This window comes from Mytilus galloprovincialis, chromosome 1 (genome assembly GCF_965363235.1).
Source record: "Mytilus galloprovincialis chromosome 1, xbMytGall1.hap1.1, whole genome shotgun sequence".
In the NCBI taxonomy this organism is placed as follows: Eukaryota; Metazoa; Mollusca; class Bivalvia; order Mytilida; family Mytilidae; genus Mytilus; species Mytilus galloprovincialis.
The window spans coordinates 55,477,709-55,499,349 of record NC_134838.1 but is presented as its reverse complement, the minus strand read 5'-3'; the positions used below and the strand labels follow the sequence as shown (position 1 = coordinate 55,499,349).

The 21,641-nt window shown below is 32.7% G+C and overlaps 1 protein-coding gene across 1 annotated transcript in view; it reads left to right on the top strand.

The window, feature by feature from the left end:
* The first annotated feature begins 8,046 nt into the window (after positions 1–8,046).
* The window catches only part of LOC143079161 (laminin subunit beta-2-like), an 82,253-nt gene continuing 68,658 nt past the window's right edge, over positions 8,047–21,641 (top strand). The window contains exons 1-2 of the mRNA XM_076254388.1: positions 8,047–8,147; positions 16,741–16,971. Coding sequence (XP_076110503.1) covers positions 16,914–16,971 — 58 coding nt within the window. The 5' untranslated portion in view covers positions 8,047–8,147; positions 16,741–16,913. The remainder of the gene's footprint in view (positions 8,148–16,740; positions 16,972–21,641) is intronic.

The following is a 21,641-nucleotide window of genomic DNA, read 5'->3' as shown; positions in this document are numbered from 1 at the left end:
GGCTGAAAAGTATAAGCTGCCAATTGGTAGGGCACATTGTGACTATAGTACGACCTCTGATACGGTTAGCATGCGTGTCTCAGCTCCTATGGCTTATTCAAGAACTTGATAACAAGAATAAAAATAATATTCAAATATCTTGGTCAAGGCATTCGCTAAAGTACCCCACAAACATCCATTTTTCACAAAAATGTAAACGGGAAAATCTGACAAAAAGGTCAATTGACTTTTATTTGAATAAATGTCTGAATATCATGGATATTGGCATATCACATTTCGAATATAACTTAAAATTAATAAAAGAGGTAGTAAAACGCCCATTTCTAGAATATTAAAAACAAAATTCAAATACTCCAAAAAAGTTTTGTGCATGTTCGTACCTATACCGAATAAGAAGCCAACAATGTGATAGTTATAAGGCTATAAGAGTACTACATGGAAGTTCGTAAGAAATGAAATGCTTCAACATTCAAGTCCGTGCGCTTCACAGAGAGTCAAAATTTAAAACTAATTAAACATGGCACTACCACATCGAAGATTAAGATCCCCTCTGAATGTTTAAAAGTACCTACGGCGTCTTCTGGCTACTCATACATTTTATATGTTACTGTGCTGGTTTTTCCTATGGAATGATCATGGGAAGAACAATATAGATGTAATTAAATTTACGATAGGGACAGATTTTCGATTTCAGAAAACATCTTATTTTTATACTGAGAACATGTGTAGACACAGCTCAGTGTGGATAGTAATTGTTTGTGTATGTGTGTGTGTGTGGGGGGGGGGGGGCGGGGGGATACAATGTTGTATGCTATTTGACAGTGTTTCCTCCAACGAGTTTATATGACTTGGTGCATGTGCGTGCACAAGATGTGTCACAGGTTCTATATGTTAAACTGTGTTTCTTTGTTACAGTCGTCTTGAATTTTCGGACAAGTAGTAAAGTTCAAAATTGCCACAGTGCTGAGTTGGAGATTAACCATTTTTAAACAGCTTGTACTTTGGGCAAGTGACCATACAATATTACTTATCTGAGAGAGACAGTCCAATTTTGTACATTCTCAAGAAATCATGTATACTGACATTTATGGACATAAAACCATGTGAAATCTTTCTTTCTTTTTTTCCCGCAGAAAAAACTTGCGTAGAATCTGCTGCCATGCAATCTTGAAACATAGGGGTTAGGGATATTATTTAAGAAGGTCACATGCTCTCTATATATCCGTTAAAAATACCACGAATCAAATAATTTTCCAACATCCCTGTGCTCAATCTGAGAAAATACCGATGTGTCCCTTGTATATTTTTACTCACAGAACCCCTTTCCTTAATTAAATAAAGTAGTGATAAACTTTGAGAATAGTTATCAAAGATACCAGGATTATAATTTAGTATGCCAGACGCGCGTTTGGTCTACATACGACTCGTCAGTGACGCTCATATCAAAATATTTATAAATCCAAACAAGTACAAAGTTGAAGAGCATTGAGGATCCAAATTTCCCAAAAAGTTGTGCCAAATACGGCTTAGGTAATCTATACCTGGGATAAGAAAATCCTTATTTTTTCGTATTTTGTAAACAGGAAATTTATAAAAATGACCACATTATTGATATTCATGTCAACACAGAAGTGTTGACTACTGGGCTGGTGATACCCTCGAGGACGAAACGTCCACCAGCAGTGACATCGACCCAGTGGTGTAAATTTTTGAGAAAGCTCATACAATTTTTTTAATGACTTCTTTCCAACATTCTGGTTGATTGACTGTCCAACTCGGCCGTGTATGTAGTAGTATTAAAGTCATACCAGCATACGGTTCGCTCCTCCGCAAATCTCATGTGCGAGTCCATTCCCCAAGATACATTTATTTCGTAATATTTCAATTAAATTCATGATGACGAGTTTCAATTAAGGTAAAACCGATTTCAGGTTTATTTGTATGTTCTCATTCAATGTAAAATCAATTAAAAGTAAGTAAGTAAATAATTTATTATAGTGACATGTGTTTTTCATAAAATATAATATAATACAGTGAGATATAAACAATAATTAAAACACCCGACCCTTTGGGTCTATAAAGAAGTCACTTTAAACATAAATGTCAATGGTACGACGAACAAAATAAATAAATTATATAAAAAATGTTCATATTAAAAGTTTTTTCTCTTACTGAATAAACTCATCATAGATACAAGTACTAAATTTTCGTCTACAAAAGACTCATCGGTGACGCTCGAATCCAACAAAGTTAAAAAGGCCAAATAAAGTACGAAGTTGAAGAGCATTGAGGACCAAAATTTCTAAAAGTTTTGTCAAATCCAGCTAAGGTAATATATGCCTGAGTTAGAAAAGCCTGAGTATTTCAAAAATTCCAAATTTTGTAAACAGTTAATTTATAAATATAACCATATCAATGATAATTCAGGTCAGCACAAAAAGCGCTGACTACTGGGCTGGTGATACCCTCGGGGAAATAAATCTCCACCAGCAGTGGCATCGACCCAGTGGTAGCAAATAAACTCATCATAGATACCAGGACTAAATTTTGAATATACGCCAGACGCGCGTTTTGTCTACAAAAGACTCATCAGTGACGCTCGAATCCAAAAAAGTTAACTTGAAAGGCCAAATAAAGTACGAAGTTGAAGAGCATTGAGGACCAAAATTTCTAAATGTTTTGCCAAATCTAGCTAAGGTAATCTATGCCTGAGGTAGAAAAGCCTTAGAAAGCTTGCAATAGATATTTAGCAGTTTTTCTCGGAAGTTGACATAGTAAATATTTAAACTGTTCTTCACTTGATAGTATACATAAATTGTCTATTTTTGAGAAATGTTGCAGTCGCAGATTGTTGTAAATGAGGAAATGAAATTCGTTTTCCACACAGTTATCACTACACATTTTACACAAACGTCACCTTCGTCTTCACCTACAAAACGACCAGTTTCTAACCTGAGTGGAAGAATGCCACACCCGAGGCGCTATTATGGACCGTCCGTTTATGTTCAATGTAGTGTTCAGTATTAAGATTTTATGAGCCTGTATGTTCGCAGTTTCGGAAAGTTCGTTAAACCTTTCTGCCAATCTGCGGAGCATTTATCTTTTAGCAACGTTTTGCACATCAATAAATCGCAGGTGTTTTTTGTAATAAAATTGCTCTCTAATCCTATAACTGACATAATGTTTTTCACTTCATATGACCAATTGTTCGTGCATTTTTCGTAGTCCCAAATGAAGACGCGTTTACATATACGAATGTCGTCCATTGACACAAGTTTGTTCCAATACCTTATCATATTGCACCATCGTCTTTCCTTTGCGTTGAACCAACTTTACCGTTTATTGCCAATGTCGGTGCCAATTCATGGACGCCAATAAAATAACGAATTGTTTTGTTCTGAATTTGATTCATGCAAGCGGAGTCAGGCTTTGTATCCCCAGATCGAAGAGCTGTAGTCAAGCACTGGTACTACACACGAAGTAAAAAGTTTCTCAAAAGTTTTCATTCCTAAGTCTTCTAGATGATGAATCTTGGAGATAATCCCTCCTAAAGCTCTACCTCCAGCTTCCGATTGTCCATTTGCATTATCTTTAAAGTCCTTTGGGTCGTGAAAAGTTACACCGAGTTATTTGTATGTGTCAGTTATTTGAAGTAGATAGTCACCGATTTTGAACTGGAATTCACTTCTTTTAGATCGAGACGGACGAAAATGCATAAAAATTGTAATGACTATATAGGGTTAATCAGTTATAATCCTAGAAAAAAAAAAGGATTGTATCATGCAATATAATTGAGGATGAGAAACAATCTCTTTTGTAATGTAATGCAAAAAAAAAACAACAACAAAATGACCAGATTTTATAAAAACAAAATGGAGAATGCGTCCGTGAGACATAGATGATGTCTCCGCTTGCGTATCAAGTTATCATGGGACGGGATCAAGAACTCGTACTTGATCTGAGTGAATAAGAATTCATGCATTGTATATAAGTTTGAAAACATTTGGTTGAGGTAAACCTAAGTATAAAAGCTAGAGCGAAAACGATACATTCAGCATTTTTTCCATTTTCGCAGCTCTAGGAAGTTAAAAGTGTCGCCACCAGGATTCAAATCAATGAGTTTCATAACATTTGAATAAGGCAAACTGAAATTGGAGAACGGTAACCAAATCCAGTTTTTTTGGTAAGCCTTTATAAACTTGAAGATTTATCAAGCTTTTTCATGCAATGGATAGATCAAGTTCGTGGCACCATGAAGCCATTTATAAGTACCAAACCACCTTGCATCATGATTATTTTTTAGTTGAATTAATTTTTTTTACAAAGTTGCTTTATAAACTATGAAATTAAGAATGGAATAGTATGTATGATAATTCAGGAAAAATAAAAACAAATGCTTTTGACAAGTAGTAAAATTGGGTATATTCTCTGAGTCGCCAGTTTAAATCACTCGTGCACAGTATGAATATATATATATGATATATATATATATATCACTACTGTGCACGAGTGATATATATATTATTATTATAGTATAGTATTTATACTACATATATATATATATATATGATCATATATCATGATATATAGTATAAATATAGAAATTTGAATATTTAATCAACAACAAAAAATCAAAAAAAATCTGTATCATTATCCAAGCACTTAATTGTGGTTTGCAAAAGTATCAGTTATTCGAAATACTTGGGATTTTTCTTATCCCAGGCATAGATTACCTTAGCCGTATTTCGGGCACAACTTTTTCATTAGATTTTGGGTCCTAAATACCAGCTCTTCCGGTACTTGTTTGACTTTCTAACTATTTGATCTGAGGCTCGTCAATGATAAGTCTTATGAACGTGCGTCTCGCGTATTTAATAACAGAGACATATAATACATCTATACTATTAAACGAGAAGACCTCATTTTGTGTGTCGCTTCTCTTCCTTCCACACTATGATTGATTTAATGTGGAAGGAAGAGAAGCGACACACAAAATGAGGTCTTCTCGTTTAATAGTATAGATGCCTCTGTGTCCTATAGGTAACATGCATAGTCGCATTTGTCATCCATTCTTATAATTATTCAGATTGAGTTATTTTTGGAGAAAAACGATAAAAAAGGAGTCCGGATATGATTCCGTCATCGGACTGACTTTTAGTCATATATATTATAGTCATAGATGATACTTTCGGTTTGAGGGAAAACGGTACTATTTATTCTGCCATAGGCGACAATATTAACATTTTCTAAATTTAACACTTTTTAAGATAAAAACCTGGATAAAACAGTTATATGTTGTGTTAGTACTTTATTATTGTGTTTTAAAAATTAAAGCCAAATAGTATCATGACCAACTTCCAACGGAGCTTGTTTATGTTATCCATGCCCACCATCATTTTGCACCAAATTTATGAAATTTTGCAAGTCTTTTCGAATAATTCTCTAGAAAATATTTCAATAGGTTTCAAAATTTACATTGTAAATATACACACTGCAGTTATTCATAGATAAATACAAAATATATTGTACCCTTACATCCAATCACAGCGCTCCTAATTTGACTTCCTTCACCTGCCTTGGGTACACAAAAGGCCAACCTAATGCTAGGAAAATTAAATACTACCGTTTTCCCTTTGAAACATGCACAAATACAACCAATCGTATGATAGATGAAAAATAAATAAGCCAATCAGGGCGTTCTCCATATCATGGTGTTTAGATCGCAAGAACCATCGCAAGAACCACAACTATTATACCTCTTTATAGAGTACAATTGCTTTTCGTGTTTATCTACATGTAAACTACGATTATATTACTTTAATATAGAGACTCTCTGTTTTCTGTCTACTGTTTTTCTATGAGATATGTATCTATTTTAAAAGGGCTCATACCACTTGCATATCTATACTATTAAACGAGAAGACCTCATTTTGGGTGTCGCTTCTCTCTTTCCACAATAAATTAATCAACACGCCTCTGTGTCCTATAGGTACAGTGCATAGTCGCATTTGTCATCCATTTATATGATTATTCAGATTGAGTTATTTTGGGAGAAAAACGAGAAAAAAGGCATCCGGATATTGTCCCGTCATTGGACGAAATTTTAAGTCAGATTAGACTTCCGGTTTGCGTTTTTCTGTATACTTTGAACATACATATACTACGAATAAAGTGTATTTTCAGAATTTTATCTGCTATCATTTTCAAGTTAACTATCCACGGCGGTCACAGAGTTTATTAAATAGAGAGGGTCTGTATACTATATCAATGACCACCATGGATCGATTAGTAAACTTAGAATTGAAAGTAAATACACTTTATTTATATAGTAATGAATGTTCATAATATACAGGTAAGCGCTAAAATTATTCATGTGAACTTTTGATACCTTTTCTGAAATTCTCCAGTCGTTAAATCTTTTACAAAATTCATTGATTACAAAAAAAAAAGAAGATGTGGTATGTTTGCCATGTTGCGACCTCTCCACAAGAGACCAAAATGACACCGAACTTAACAACTATAGGTCACCGTACGGCCTTCAACAAAGAGCAAAGCCCATACCGCATGCTCAGCTTCAAAAGGCTCCGAAATGACAAAATTGAATGTAAAACAATGCAAACCAGAAAACTAGCGGCCTTATTTATGTACAAAAAAATGAACGAAAAACAAATATGTAACACATAAACAAACGACAACCACTGAATTACAGGTTCCTTACTTAAATGTTCATAACATACTAAATGTACGTTCGAATTGAAATTGATAGAAAACCAAAAATTAGGAACTTTGGAAATAAAGGTGGAGGGATAAAAAAAATCATTTTCCTGTCCCCAATAACCTTATGATACTTTTGCTGAAATTCTCCAGTCATTCAGTATTTTACAAAATTCTTCCAACAACACTTTACATACTTTAAACTACGCTCTGAATGCCCGCGATTTCGCGGGTGTGTTCTAGTATATATTTAAATAAGTAGAACATGCTCAACTTCATCTTAAATTACCTCGACCAAAACCTTTTACCTGAAGCGGGACAGAAAGACGGACGGACGGACGGACGACCGAACGAACGAACGCAAGGATGCCCATAAATGGGGCATGACAAGTTGTGAAAGGGAAATATAGTGATTTGGCAAAAATGAAAGTAAGGTAGAGATTAGAGGGAAGTAGGACCTTTTTCAGGGCATCGAGATCGGGTGTTTTTAAGCTCGGGATTTGGGGATTGATCCTTACGGGATCTGGGAATATATTTTTCGATTTCGGGATATGAATTTCTTTAAATTCTGGATCTCGGGATTTCATGGTTAACTTTAAGCCCGGGATTTCAGAATCAGGACCTCTCCGACCACCCCTCAAATTAGCCTTAGTCGGTCTTAGTCATTTATACATGATTCCGATATCCTTCCATTGGGATGTTAATGAGGCTCTCAAAAGAAAAAACACTGATGGATTGTCCTAGAAGCCTATTTTATTAGACTCATGAATAATGGTCTATACGTATATAAGCAGTTACATTTATTTCATGTTTGAAACGGTGCAAATTTTGATTTGACTTTTACCAAAAGAAGCATCGTAGCAAAGGAAAAGAATAATAATTATTGTGGTCTGAGGCCAGACACACGAAAATAATTGAATTTAACACTGCGAAAGGAAACAAATATCGGACTTGAGAAAAAAGGAGAGGGCTTTTGATACCTTTTATGAAATTTTCCATACATAATATCTTTTACCAAAAATTATCCTACAACAGTTCACAAGCTATATATGCCCGCGATTTCGCGGGTGTGTTCTAGTATTATATATGCTAGAAGGTACCTTTGATAACTAGTTGAACCAGTATCACAGTACTTTGATTTAGTTATTTATGCTGTTCCATCAAAGGGACAAACCCTTTATTGTGCACCTTGTAGTTTGTGATTGTTGAATACATATATTCACATATTTGTATGCGATTTATCATTTCAATTAAAGTAGTCATCCATCTCACAATCGAACATAGTCTAAATATTTTAATATCCTTATGCATGTTTACGATATCCGGAATTTTGAGTGTCATTTCCGGCATGTGTAATTTGATACTGATAGTACACAGATTTTGCAAACTTTTGCAACTTTTGCCCAGTCAGGGAGAGACCCATTTTGGCTGTGGTAAGTGGCATGAATTAACATAACATTTAAATGCAGGACAGTTTAAAGCTGCATTCATGAACTTTTAGGTGTTTGAGTACTTTTGGTAACTTTTAAATTGATTAAACTTTTCTAAAGTCGGGAAAGTCTAAACACCGAAAAAGGCACTGTAGGGGTACATTTTGTACTTTATTTTACTTCGTTTAAAACCAAGTTCCTTCGACATGCATATTGAAGTTGACCCCCTTTAAATACGGATATCATTGTGGATTCCCCCGTTTTAGTTTTGTTCTCTTCTATTTATTCTTGAACTGTTGTTTACCCAATTTCAGAATTTGGCATTGTATAACTTTGTATATTAAAGATTACAATTGTAAAACAGTAGTTTTTATATAATTATCAGGTTATGACCACTTGCCCAGGGAAGCAAGTCAACTGATACCATTGTCAACATGTACCACTATAAGTCAACTCTTACCACTGTAAACTTGTACTATTAAAAATATATATGCATCGTTTTTGAATTTTTAAAATATATCTACAATGTATACTATGAAACGAAAAGACCTCATTTTGTGTGTCGCTTCTCTTCCTTGGGCTATAAATTAGTCAGCATGCCTCTGTCTCCTATAGGTAGCATGCATAGTCGCCATTCTTTTGATTATTCAGTTACAGGGGTTCAAATTAACATTTGGTACTGGAAGGTCCAGGACCTTTGACACTCAAAACTGAAAGGTCCACAACCTAAATTGCAGGTCCTACTTTTACTTGAAATATTTTATAACACAGTAAGATACAAAATTATTGTGCCTTTGGTGTTAGGTCATCTTGTTACATTGTCAGTGTCACTGTTGTATAATATGTTCAATAAACTAATAAATATAATTGTCTTGTATATTATGAATTCATATTATCTTTATTTTTTTTTATTTGGTAGGGTGTCACTGTTGGTAGGTGTGTTGTAACCAAGATTAGTAATTAATTACTAATTATATCATTACCTCAGGGCTCACACTACTTCAACTCGATTTTAAAAGTCCACTAGAGCTTGTTACTTTGTTACATTGTATCATATCATTACCTCAGGGCTCACACTACTTCAACTCGATTTTAAAAGTCCACTAGAGCTTGTTACTTTGTTACATTGTATCATATCTAGTTGCACTATTTTTGATAATAAAGTACGAAACTTCCAGCTATTTACAGGCCCCTAAAAATTGAGGAGAAATTACCCCTTGGAATTGCAGTAATTTGTTTACACTTTAAAAACATCTGCATGTCATATCCACATGTATTAATGATAAAAGAAAAATGCTGTCACATTGTATTGGATGTTGACATGGAAATTTGTCAACTAAAAAACTTATTAAGTAATTTTGAGTTTCAACCTAAAATATTTTCTGGTCTTTCTTTCTTTTCCATATATCTTTTGGTTTTCAATTCTAGTGATTATATTTCATAATCTTAGATGTATTTTGTCACAACTTCAAGCCTGACATTATTTTTTTTATTGTATTTGATCGGCAAACCCGGAATTACCCTTATCCGTCCCGGAAACTGATCCGGTATTGTAATTATCTTCATTTCCGGTTTATATATGGCATCCATTGTTTTTCTATGTTGATGTTGTCAGTCAGATACGATTTCACTCGGATTTACAAATTACTTTTTAACGATTTTCGGTATAAAATTAGCGGTTGGATAAAATGAATATTGCTGTCATGAATAATAAAGATGAGAATTTATTTTGAGATCGTTTATTTGGAAATTTTGATAAAAAGGTCTGCGAAGTTATTTTTTATTTTCTTTCAAATCGAAGGTCCGTCGGGCGTAGCTAGTAACCAAAACGAAGGTCCGCTTGCAAAAGTGGAAGGTCGCGGACCTCGGACCACCGTTAATTTGAACCCCTGAGTTAGATATAGTTTTTTGGTAGAAAAAACAAAAATGGAAAAAATAGGTTTCCTGATATTGTTTCCTACATCAAACCGACTTTTAAGTCATAGACAAGACGTCCGATTTTAAACTTAAAAACATAATTTTCAAAATTACTTAGCGACAGGCACAGTGGCGACAGGACAATAATTTTTGCATTATTCTGCATGTACATGTATACTATGATTATAATCCTATTCTATATATTTCTCACATGTAATGCATTATATTACAATTACTTTGCCTGTGTAATGCATTCCATTACACATTACTTTTTCAATTTAAAAACTAAAAACATTTCAAAAACAGATTTTTATGAAAAATAGATAAATTATCATATAATTTTGTTTCTAACATTGATCACTTAATCATTAAGACATCATAAAGGGATTTCAAAGGGATATAATAAATGTGTCATTAAAGGATTATCCTGTTAAACATGTTAAATGACTAATTAGGGCTCTGTGAGGACAAACATAAGTTGAGAAGATTTGATTGCAATAAAAACATTTTGATATTAAAATTAGGCGAAATAACAACACAGACAGGATCAAAACCGTTTGGTGTAAAATTTTTGATTGACATATTCAATATTTCCTTAAAATACATGTAAGGTGTGTATAGAATATGAAAATTTCATCTTCATATTTTTTCCATTCATCATTATAGTTTTGTTTAATATTTTTTTAAAAGATTTTTCATGGATCACCAAACACCAAAATATTCCCAATATCATTTTATACAAATACAATGTATCAGAAAGATGAAGACTTGATAATTTTCACCCCCTCCTTTGGCAAATTAAAGAAGTTTTATATTTCTTACCTTAATGTGTGTTTTAAAGTTTGATGCAATTTATTTAATACAGTAATTAACTGTGACAATAATTTTATTCAATACTTTCTTTTGTTTTTGTTAATATTTTACAATATATATATTCTTTAATTTTATGTATTTCACTAATTTGTAATGAAAAGTAATGTACAGTTATGGAGGCATTACATTGATTTTTAACTAAAGTAATCATTACATTACATTGTACATGTAATTTTTACGCAGAAAATGTACATTATAAATTACTTTGCATTACATCTCACTGCAAGTACCTATGACTTTTGATACCTTTTTCTAAAATTCTCTAGACATAAAATCTTTTGCAAAGATTCATCCTACAACAGTTTACATACTTTCAGCCAAGCTCTCGATTTCGCGGGTGTGTTCTAGTATAAATCGAAGAAAAGAAATATATGCGAGTGTTTTATGATTTTTTTGCATATTGCTAACATTATTACATGTATTAGTGAAATTTGAATATTTATTCATCATTTAACACCTTTAGTTTTGAATGATTTTAAATAAATAGATAATTAGTTGGTATGAGTTTGCAATTGTATGAATTTTCCATGGTTTGAGTGTGCAGGGGTACAGCCCACAATCAGATAAATTCAACCCCTTTGCGATGTAATATACAAGTGGTATACTGTAAATTCAGAATTTAATGCAATGTTTTTATTATTGTGCAAATTGTGACAGGGCTATAATCGCAATCATTTAAACTTGCAGTTTGAAAATATTGATATGAATTAAACAGGATTTTTCTCAATATCGCAAAAACAAAAATCACATTTTCTGATTTTACAGCATCATATTTTTTTACTTCTTGGAAAATGTTTCATGAAATACAAGTTTCATAGTCATGCCTTTTACCATACTTGTACATTTTTAATGTCACAATGATTGTATGTCTGTACATTATTTGTACATCAAAGTAAGAGGTGATTGTCTATTAATGGTGATCAATGACATCAAAGTCTTTCTCTTGTTTCTTGCTTATATAATAAAATTGAGAATGAAAATGGAGATCGAATGTGTCAAAGAGGCAACAACTAGAACCAAAAAGCAGAAAACAGTCAAAGGCCACCAATCTGTTTCATCACAGCAACAAAATCTCTCCCTCAGAGGCAGTCTTCAACTGTCCCATTAAAAAATGTATACTAGATTTGGGAAATGGACATCACACTTAACTCTAGAACATATATATACATTTGCATATACATGTAAACCAAAATTTTAAAAAATACAGAGTACAAGACTAACACAGTCAAGAGGTTCTTGACTTGGTATAGGCACAAACATATGGTGACAACTCTTTTTGTGCTAAGATTTTGTGGATAATTTAGATAAGGGGTTCAATATATAACTTATCAAAATTGATTCCCATGGCCATGCCCCGTGATCATGCCCTTAAAGTAAATACTATGCTATGAACACATGTTGAAATTAAGATTGGAAAAAATGAGATAAAAATTACAGTATTTTTTGTCAATAATATACAAATTTTGTGAAGTATTTTGATGGAACACCACAAGTACAATTGTAGAATTGCAATGATAAATAATATTTACATGTAGGTAAAACAAATTTATAACATGCTATTTCTAGTTTATTCAAATTCCCTGTGACAAACTTGCAGTAAATAGAAAATTGGAAGAAAATTATTTTTGTACTAGGATTTCAAACTCGATTTCAAAGACAATTTGATAAAAATTTGTTTATAATGAAAAAGGATACCCCCTGAAATGTATTGCATTGTTTGGTTTAGTGTTAAATATTTGTTTTTTGCTGTCCAGAAAAATGTGCAAGCTGTATTCTTGGTCCATCCTGACATGTCCTAGGTACATGTACTTGTATATGTTTACAGAAACTGAAAAAATCAAAAGGATATTTTTAAAAATACATATATGTGCAATCTAACATTTTAATATATGATAACCATGATAGTAATGGGATTGGTCAGAGTTTTCAGATCAAGCACATGTATCACTGTCAGAGTTGGAATTGACTGATGGTGGGTACAAAGATATTATTTTGTCCTCTTGGGTCTCATCCCGATTTATAACTCCCCATACATAAATGTATGTTTGAATGTATGTATACAAGTTGTGTGCAAATTGGATAGTGTTCTCCTCAGGGCCGTAAAACCACTGTGGTACCCTGGTGCTAGATTTTCTACTATGGTGCATTTTGGATTGTTTTATGATAAAATTTTTATCAAGGGTGTGGTTCTATACATTTTTTTTTGCTAAGTTAATTATCAGTGTGCATTTGCTATTTAAAAAATCTGAGGAGATCACTTGACCGTCAAAGCTGTCAAGTCCTGTTAACATAATCGAGCGCAAATGTATTTTGGAATTTATATCAGATTAAACTGTAAATGCATTATTTATGGATGTGACCATAACCATAAATACATGTATATATGTATATATATCTTATTTTCGTTAACTGAAACAAAACAATTTAATATGTTAAATAATGATTGTACTTCAACCAGTACAATGTAAATATAGCTGTGCTGGCATTTGGAAATTACATAATAATAATACAAACATGACAAATGTACATGCATGTAACTGTTTGTCTAATTTGATGTAAGTTTTTGTTTTGGTATCTGAAAAGGAACGGTTTATTCCTGATTGTCCCACTTTTTAAAATTTTAGAGTTGTGATTGTCCCACATGAAAAGTTCTGATTGTCCCACATTGTTTTATAAAGTAAAATGTTGTTAAATAAACAAGGTAACTGTTGTTTGTTTTGCTAAATAAACAAGAATTAATTATTGCACATTTAATATTATTTTTATAAATGTATTTTAAATAATTTATGATTAAAAAAAATATATGTTATTTCTGATTCATGAAATATATGAACAATGTTAAGTTATTAAAAAAAATGTCAAAACCGTAATTTTAATTTCGTTTTCTTTATAAAGTTTGTAAATAAATGAAGAAATAATGCATGCAATTAAAAAAAAAAAGGTTTAAACTCATTTAAATTTCACACTTAACACAAATTAGTTGATGGAGAAATGTTTTCTCTAGTCTTTGCAATTTTACTAGGGAAGTCAGGGGACATTGAAACAACATTCTCTGCACTATTGAAGACTGCTAACACTGGCCGAACGTCAGATTCATCTGAACCCAACAACTTTCTTTATTGACAACGAAGTTGCTGTCTAGAATTCTGCCAAATCAGCCTTTAAAAGAATTAACATAAAAGGTTGTTTTTTTTCCACTATTCCCAGTGTCTTTGCAATACAATGCAGTCAAAATGATTTTTCACAAACTATGAAGAAGAACCAGACCTCCATTAAAAGTAAGAAGATGTGGTATGATTGCATATGAGACATTTAATTACTGTTACTCTCCACAAGCCATACAGGATTAATATAAGTTGCTATAACTTGTTTCCCAATCCACTATAGATAAATATGTTTAAATTAAGAGACTAAATGACACAAAAAATAAAAACTATTTAATATTAAATTTATATGTCACCATGTGGCCTTCAACGATGAGCAAAGCCCATACCGATACTAGACTATAACAGGCCCTGATATGAAAAATGTAAAATAATTGAAAAGAAAAAACCTAACGACCTAGTTTATGTACAAATTATTAAAGAAAAAATAATATGTTACACAGCAACAAAGGATAACCACTTATTGATAGATGACTTGGGACAGACATGCATAATGTGGCTGGGTTAAACTTATTTGAAGTTTCCCACCCTCCATATCAGTGTTCTAGGATTTTTTTGTCACCTTGACTTACCACGGGTAAGATCAATAAAAAAATTACTTACCCACATCTAAAAGTAAAATCCGCCAACCAATGCGGACGGCGCAAAAAAAAACGATTTCTTACTAAATTTGACAAATATGTTATAGTTATTACTATGTCATTTATTAAGAGCTATAATAAATGCAACTGTAAGTTTATTTTCCTCCGATGACAAGAAAAAAAATCGTTTATGTCCCGATTTAAGCACCAGTTATCAATCTGGATTTTCCGATTTTACCGACACCGTGACCGACTTTTAGAATGATAGGAGAAGAATGTGGTCTCTTTTGTGCTTGATTACACCTAGTAAACGAGTGCTTGAATAAAAGCGCCGATAGACATCGACAAAATCTTCGATCTTTTATCAAAGTTTTTTCTCGTGATTTAATAGAAATAAAAAGCAGATATGGGAAAATTGAAGAGGACCGGGAAATTTCAAGAGTTTTTCGGCTTCCCCGAACTTGAAAATTGACTTACCACCGGGTGACAAAGGCTAAAAAATGACTTACCCGTTGTCCTAATCCACTTACCCCGGGTAACCGTTTATAAATCTATCAGCTGCCAAAAATATTGATCTACGCATCACATCGATGTTTTGACATCGACTTCCGGTTTAGTTTCTTGTCAAAACAACGGCTCAAAACAATGTCATATCATAAATCTTCTAGGCAAAATGATGTTTCTGAGACTCAGGGGATACAATCAGGACGCGTCCCAGGGACTCACGGGTTTAAAAAATGACGCGTCCAGCTCGATTCCCATGCGTCCAGGACGCGTATACGCGTCTTAACGAGAACCCTGGTAACGGGTAATGGGAATCCTAGAACACTGCATATATATGATGTAACCAGTTGAAAACAGGCTTATCTCTTCGGATAGGTACAAATAGAAATACATCTTACAATAAACAGAGAGTGCACCTTGACTGATACTTATGCTTTCCCACAAAAAAGACTATAGATAAGAATAGATCTGAGAGTACTTGTAGTTACTGACAGCTAGTTCAAAGTCAATAAAAACTAATTTAAAAAAAACATGTATCTAGGACTAAAATTCTATGACTTCATATCATACTATGTTTGTTGATGCTTTAAATGTACATACTATGTACAAAATAAAATATGTAAATATTATATTTTTTCATGTTTTTATGCCCCACCTACGATAGTAGAGGGGCATTATGTTTTCTGGTCTGTGCGTCCGTTCGTCCGTCCGTTCGCTCATCTGTCCGTCTGTTCGTTCGTCCGTCTGTCCCGCTTCAGGTTAAAGTTTTTGGTCAAGGTAGTTTTTGATGAAGTTGAAGTCCAATCGACTTCAAACTTAGTATACATGTTCCCTATGATATGATCTTTTTAATTTTTATGCCAAATTAGAGGGTTTACCCCAATTTCACGGTCCACTGAACATAGAAAATGATAGTGCGAGTGGGGCATTCGTGTACTGGGGACACATTCTTGTTTTTTCATCTTTTATAAGTGACATTGATTAGTCTGGTAGCCTGTAATTAACTGCTACACACTTTTCACACAAATCAATCACTATCAAAACACTTCCCGATTGTCCCACATTTTAAAATTCCCACAAACATCTTCCTGATTGTCCCACAAAATTTAATTACTTTTTTACCTGTAAATTCAAAAAGTGGGACAATTGGGAAGACACCAAAGGAACAGTCCACAAAGATAATCTATTCCAAATCTTATGGTGGTTATAGTATAAATATTAGTATACAGACTTTAATCCAATACTGTCATACATTTACAATGTACATGTCATAATTACTTCTCATTTCACTTTTATGGCTTGAAAAATGTGCCCGTGATAAGGAAATTTGTTTTTGAATGTCCAGGACTCCTGTCCAGAAAATTATTTTCTATTAGTAAAAATGTTTAAAAAAAGCAGCCTTGTCCTGACAATAGATTCCTTTTAGAAACCCTGCCATAAGTGCCTTCAAATTTTTGGTATATTATTTCAGCATGTCCACTTACAAGTAGTAAGTTATGTTTTTTTACTAATAAATATTAATTATTCTATCTACTGTAAGACAATTTCTGTTGTCAGGTTGTTGTACACAGTAGATACACATGAAGCACTGAAACATCAACAAGAGAACCTTAAACAGTAGTTATATGTGGCAGTATACTTTTCAATATTGAGTATTATTAAAAATACAGTCACCTGCAGATTTACTCTGAATTTGAGGTATATGGAATTGATAGAAATTTGAAAAACAGATGTCAGCGATGGTGCCGAAATTATTACAGATAATTGTGATTTCATCTGTATTTCAAGGTAAGTTGTGTTGTTAACTCATAAAAAAGAGTTATATAATATGCTACAGTTAATATTCTTGTTAATCATGATAATACTTATCATCAGTGGATAACTTCCTGGACTGATGCCTGTGTCTTTATATCAGATTTGACAGCTCTTGATTACAGCTACTGAGATGAAAGGTTGAAGATGAGGATAAATCTGAAAAATTTGCATGAATTTTGTGAATTCATGCATGGATATGTATATTTTGAAGGGCTTACCTTTTCTAGGATGTAATTAAATACAAGGAGCTAGAAGGATGACTTGAATTAGTTTTGGGGGTTTACCTTAGCCTTTGCCATGCCATTGCCATGCCATTGCCTAAGGTTGGGACAGGGAAAGGTAGGTTGTATCATTATTTGAGCTTTGGTAATTACAGTTGAATTATTTGTTGACAGATGCATAAATCAAAATTGATGACCTACTGACCCTATTTTCCAGCAGCTGATAGTATCTGGCATATTTTTATACCAACGCAAAAATTGAAAATTTTTTGGTCGTATATTGGTATTACGTTGGCGGCGTCGTCATCATTGTCCAAAGACATTTGGTTTTCGCACTATAACTTTAGTATAAGTAAATAGAAATCTATGAAATTAATTACAAGGTTTATGACCATAAAAGGAAGGTTGGGATTGATTTTGAGAGTGTTGGTCCCAACAGTTTATGGATTAGGGGCCAAAAAGGGCCTAAATAAGCATTTTTCTTGGTTTTCGCACAATTACTTTAGTATAAGTTAATAGAAAGCTATGAAATTTTAAAATAAGGTTTATGACCACAAAAGGAAGGTTGGGATTGATTTTGGGAGTTTTGGTCCCAAAAGTTTAGGAATTAGGGGCCCAAAAAAGGTCCGAAATAAGCATTTTTCTTGGTTTTTGCACAATAACTTTAGTATAAGTAAATAGAAATCTATGAAATTTTAACACAAGGTTTATGACCACAAAAGGAAGGTTGGGATTGATTTTGGGAGTTTTGGTCCCAACAGTTTAGGAATAAGGGGCCAAAAGGGTCCAAAATTAAACTTTGTTTTATTTCACCAAAAAATGAATTATTGGGGTTCTTTGATATGCCAAATCTAACTGTGTATTTTGATTCTTAATTTTTGTTCCTGTTTTCAAATAGGTCTACATTAAGGTCCAAAGGGTCCATAATTAAACTTAGTTTGATTTTAACAAAAATTGAATTCTTTGGGTTCTTTGATATGTTGAATCTAAAAATTTCATTAGATTTTTGATTAAGGCCCAGTTTTCAAGTTGGTCCAAATCAGGGTCAAAAATTAAACTTTGTTTGATTTCAACAAAAAATGAATATATGGGGTTCTTCAATATGCTGAATCTAACCATGTATTTAGATTTTTATACGATCGCAAAAATTTTAATTTTTCGTCGTATATTGCTATCACGTTGGCGTCGTTGTCGTCTTGCGTCGTCATCGTCGTCCGAATACTTTTAGTTTTCGCACTCTAACTTTAGTAAAAGTGAATAGAAATCTATGAAATTTTAACACAAGGTTTATTACCACAAAAGGAAGGTTGGGATTGATTTTGGGAGTTTTGGTCCCAACATTTTAGGAATTAGGGACCAAAAAGGGCCTAAATAAGCATTTTCTTGGTTTTCGCACTATAACTTTAGTTCAAGTAAATTGAAATCTATGAAATTTGACACAAGGTTTATGACCACAAAATGAAGGTTGGGATTGATTTTGGGAGTTTTGGTTCCAACAGTTTAGGAATAAGGGGCCAAAAAAGGGCCCAAATAAGCATTATTCTTGGTTTTCGTACAATAACTTTAGTATAAGTTAATAGAAATCAATGAAATTTAAACACAAGTTTTATGAACACAAAAGGAAGGTTGGGATTGATTTTGGGAGTTTTGGTCCCAACAGTTTAGGAATTAGGGGCCAAAAAGGGGCCCAAATAAGCATTATTCTTGGTTTTTGCACCATAACTTTAGTATAAGTAAATAGAAATCTATGAAATTTAAACACAAGGTTTATGACCATAAAAGGAAGGTTAGGTTTCATTTTTGGAGGTTTGGTCCCAACAGTTTAGGAATAAGGGGCCCAAAAGGTCCAAAATTGAACTTTGTTTGATTTCATCAAAAATTGAATAATTGGGGTTCTTTGATATGCCGAATCTAACTGTGTATGTAGATTCTTAATTTTTGGTCCCGTTTTCCAATTGGTCTACATTAAGGTCAAAAGGGTCCAAAATTAAACTTAGTTTGATTTTAACAAAAAATGAATCCTTGGGCTTCTTTGATATGCTGAATCTAAAAATGTACTTAGATTTTTGATTATTGGCCCAGTTTTCAAGTTGGTCCAAATCGGGGTCCAAAATTAAACTTTGTTTGATTTCATCAAAAATTGAATAATTGGGGTTCTTTGATATGCCAAATCTAACTGTGTATGTAGATTCTTAATTCTTGGTCCCGTTTTCAAATTGGTCTACATTAAAGTCCAAAGGGTCCAAAATTAAACTTAGTTTGATTTTAACAAAAATTGAATTCTTGGGCTTTTTTGATATGCTGAATCTAAACATATACTTAGATTTTTGATTATGGGCCCAGTTTTCAAGTTGGTTCAAATCAGGATCCAAAATTATTATATTAAGTATTGTGCAATAGCAAGAAATTTTCAATTGCACAGTATTCAGCAATAGCAAGAAATCTTCAATTGCACAGTATTGTGCAATAGCAAGCAATTTTCAATTGCACAGTATTGCGCAATAGCAAGAAATCTTCAATTGTGCAATAGCAAATATTTTCAATTGCACAGTATTGCGCAATAGCAAGAAATATCTAATTGCACAGTATTGTGCAATAGCAAGAAATTTTCAATTGATTGGAGTTATCTTTCTTTGTCCAGAATAGTAGTTGAATCAACTTAAATCATTGTTTTATACAATATACAATGTATATTCACTTTTACTACCAACTGATAAATTAAAACAATCTTTACCATTCAGTGATAACAAGCACTTTATTTTACATTTTAATATTTTATGATGTATTTAAATGAGTAGTTATTGTTGCAAACTCCATTAGGAATTTGAATTGAGATCAGTTTTGGAAAAAGGGAAAGGGGGATGTGAAAAAAAAAATGGGGGGGGGGGTTAAATTTTTCTCATTTCAGATTTCATAAATAAAAAAAAAAAAATTCTTCAAACATTTTTTTGAGAGGATTATTATTCAACAGCATAGTGAATTGCTCAAATGCAAAAAAAATATTTTAAGTTCATTAGACCACATTCATTCTGTGTCAGAAACCTATGCTGTGTCAACTATTTAATCACAATCCAAATTTAGAGCTGAATCCAGCTTAAATGTTGTGTCCATACTTGCCCCAACTGTTCAGGGTTCGACCTCTGCGGTTGTATAAAGCTGCACCCTGCAGAGCATCTGTTTTTTTTTTGGATTCAGTCCAATGTCAAAATACAGCTATTAAGCAAAGTCCATATCATCCAGTCTTAGAAACCAAATGATACAAATAAAAAGAAGAAACAAAATTTTGTATACAGAAACTAATACATGTATATTATGATTTGTACACAAATTTTCTTTTCAAAATCTTATTAGTTGTTACATTTCTTTTCTTTTCCCTCTCATGTTTATCAATAAAACCGCTAAACTTTGAAAGAATATAATCTTGATTATGAATACTCAGTTATATGGACATCTGTGAACACAATTGGTTTATGAAATAGCACATTTGTACAGATAGTTAAGCATCCATCAAAATGCATGTTTGATCATACAGGCCTGTAAATGTGGAAATAAGGTATGATTGCCAATGAGACAACTCACTAGCAAATATTAAATATAAAAGTGGATGAACATGTACCCATTTATAGGCTACACAATTTTTCATATTTTCTTTAACAATGAGAAAACCCCATACTTTATAATTGGCTATATGAAAGGTCCAAAATGAATATGAAACAAGTCAATTGAGAACACTGACAGCCTAATTTATAACAAAACAATTTAAGAAAAACAACCCCTGATCTACAGACTCTGGGCTTTGGACAGGCACTAACAGAATGTAGCAGAGTACATTACATTTGTAGTACATAAACTTTAGATTGACTAGAGAAGAAAACTAAATTGTACTGCTTAGTACTCTACATTTATTTCTCATTTATTAAAGCTAAAAGGACAATTGAAATGTATAATTGATCAGTAAATAAAAATCTCATATTTCTGGAGCTAATGTCCTTACTGTTTGGACACCATTCATACATCATAAAATATTAAATTTCTGAACATGAGAAAGCTTCACTACCCTGAATAAAAACTGTGTGACATATTCTTAATCTTTGCATTGTTGCTTACTGTCATAGTTAATGAGCAGGTATAGTAATTTGAGAGAAAAGAATAGAATTTAACTGTTAACAGGTATACCAAATTTATTGAGGAGAGACAAAATTTGTTTAAAACTTATCTCAGTCATGTTATAATTTTGTTATAAATATTCCGTTGACAGGCAATCTAGAAAATAAGAGGCTGAAGACTTATTACACCCTAGTTATGCATTGATTCATGTACATGTATATCCAGTTGACACATTCTTCTTTTATGTATTTATATACCAATAATTTTATAATTATGAAATTTTTAGCCTTTATATAAAATTGAGAATGGAAATGG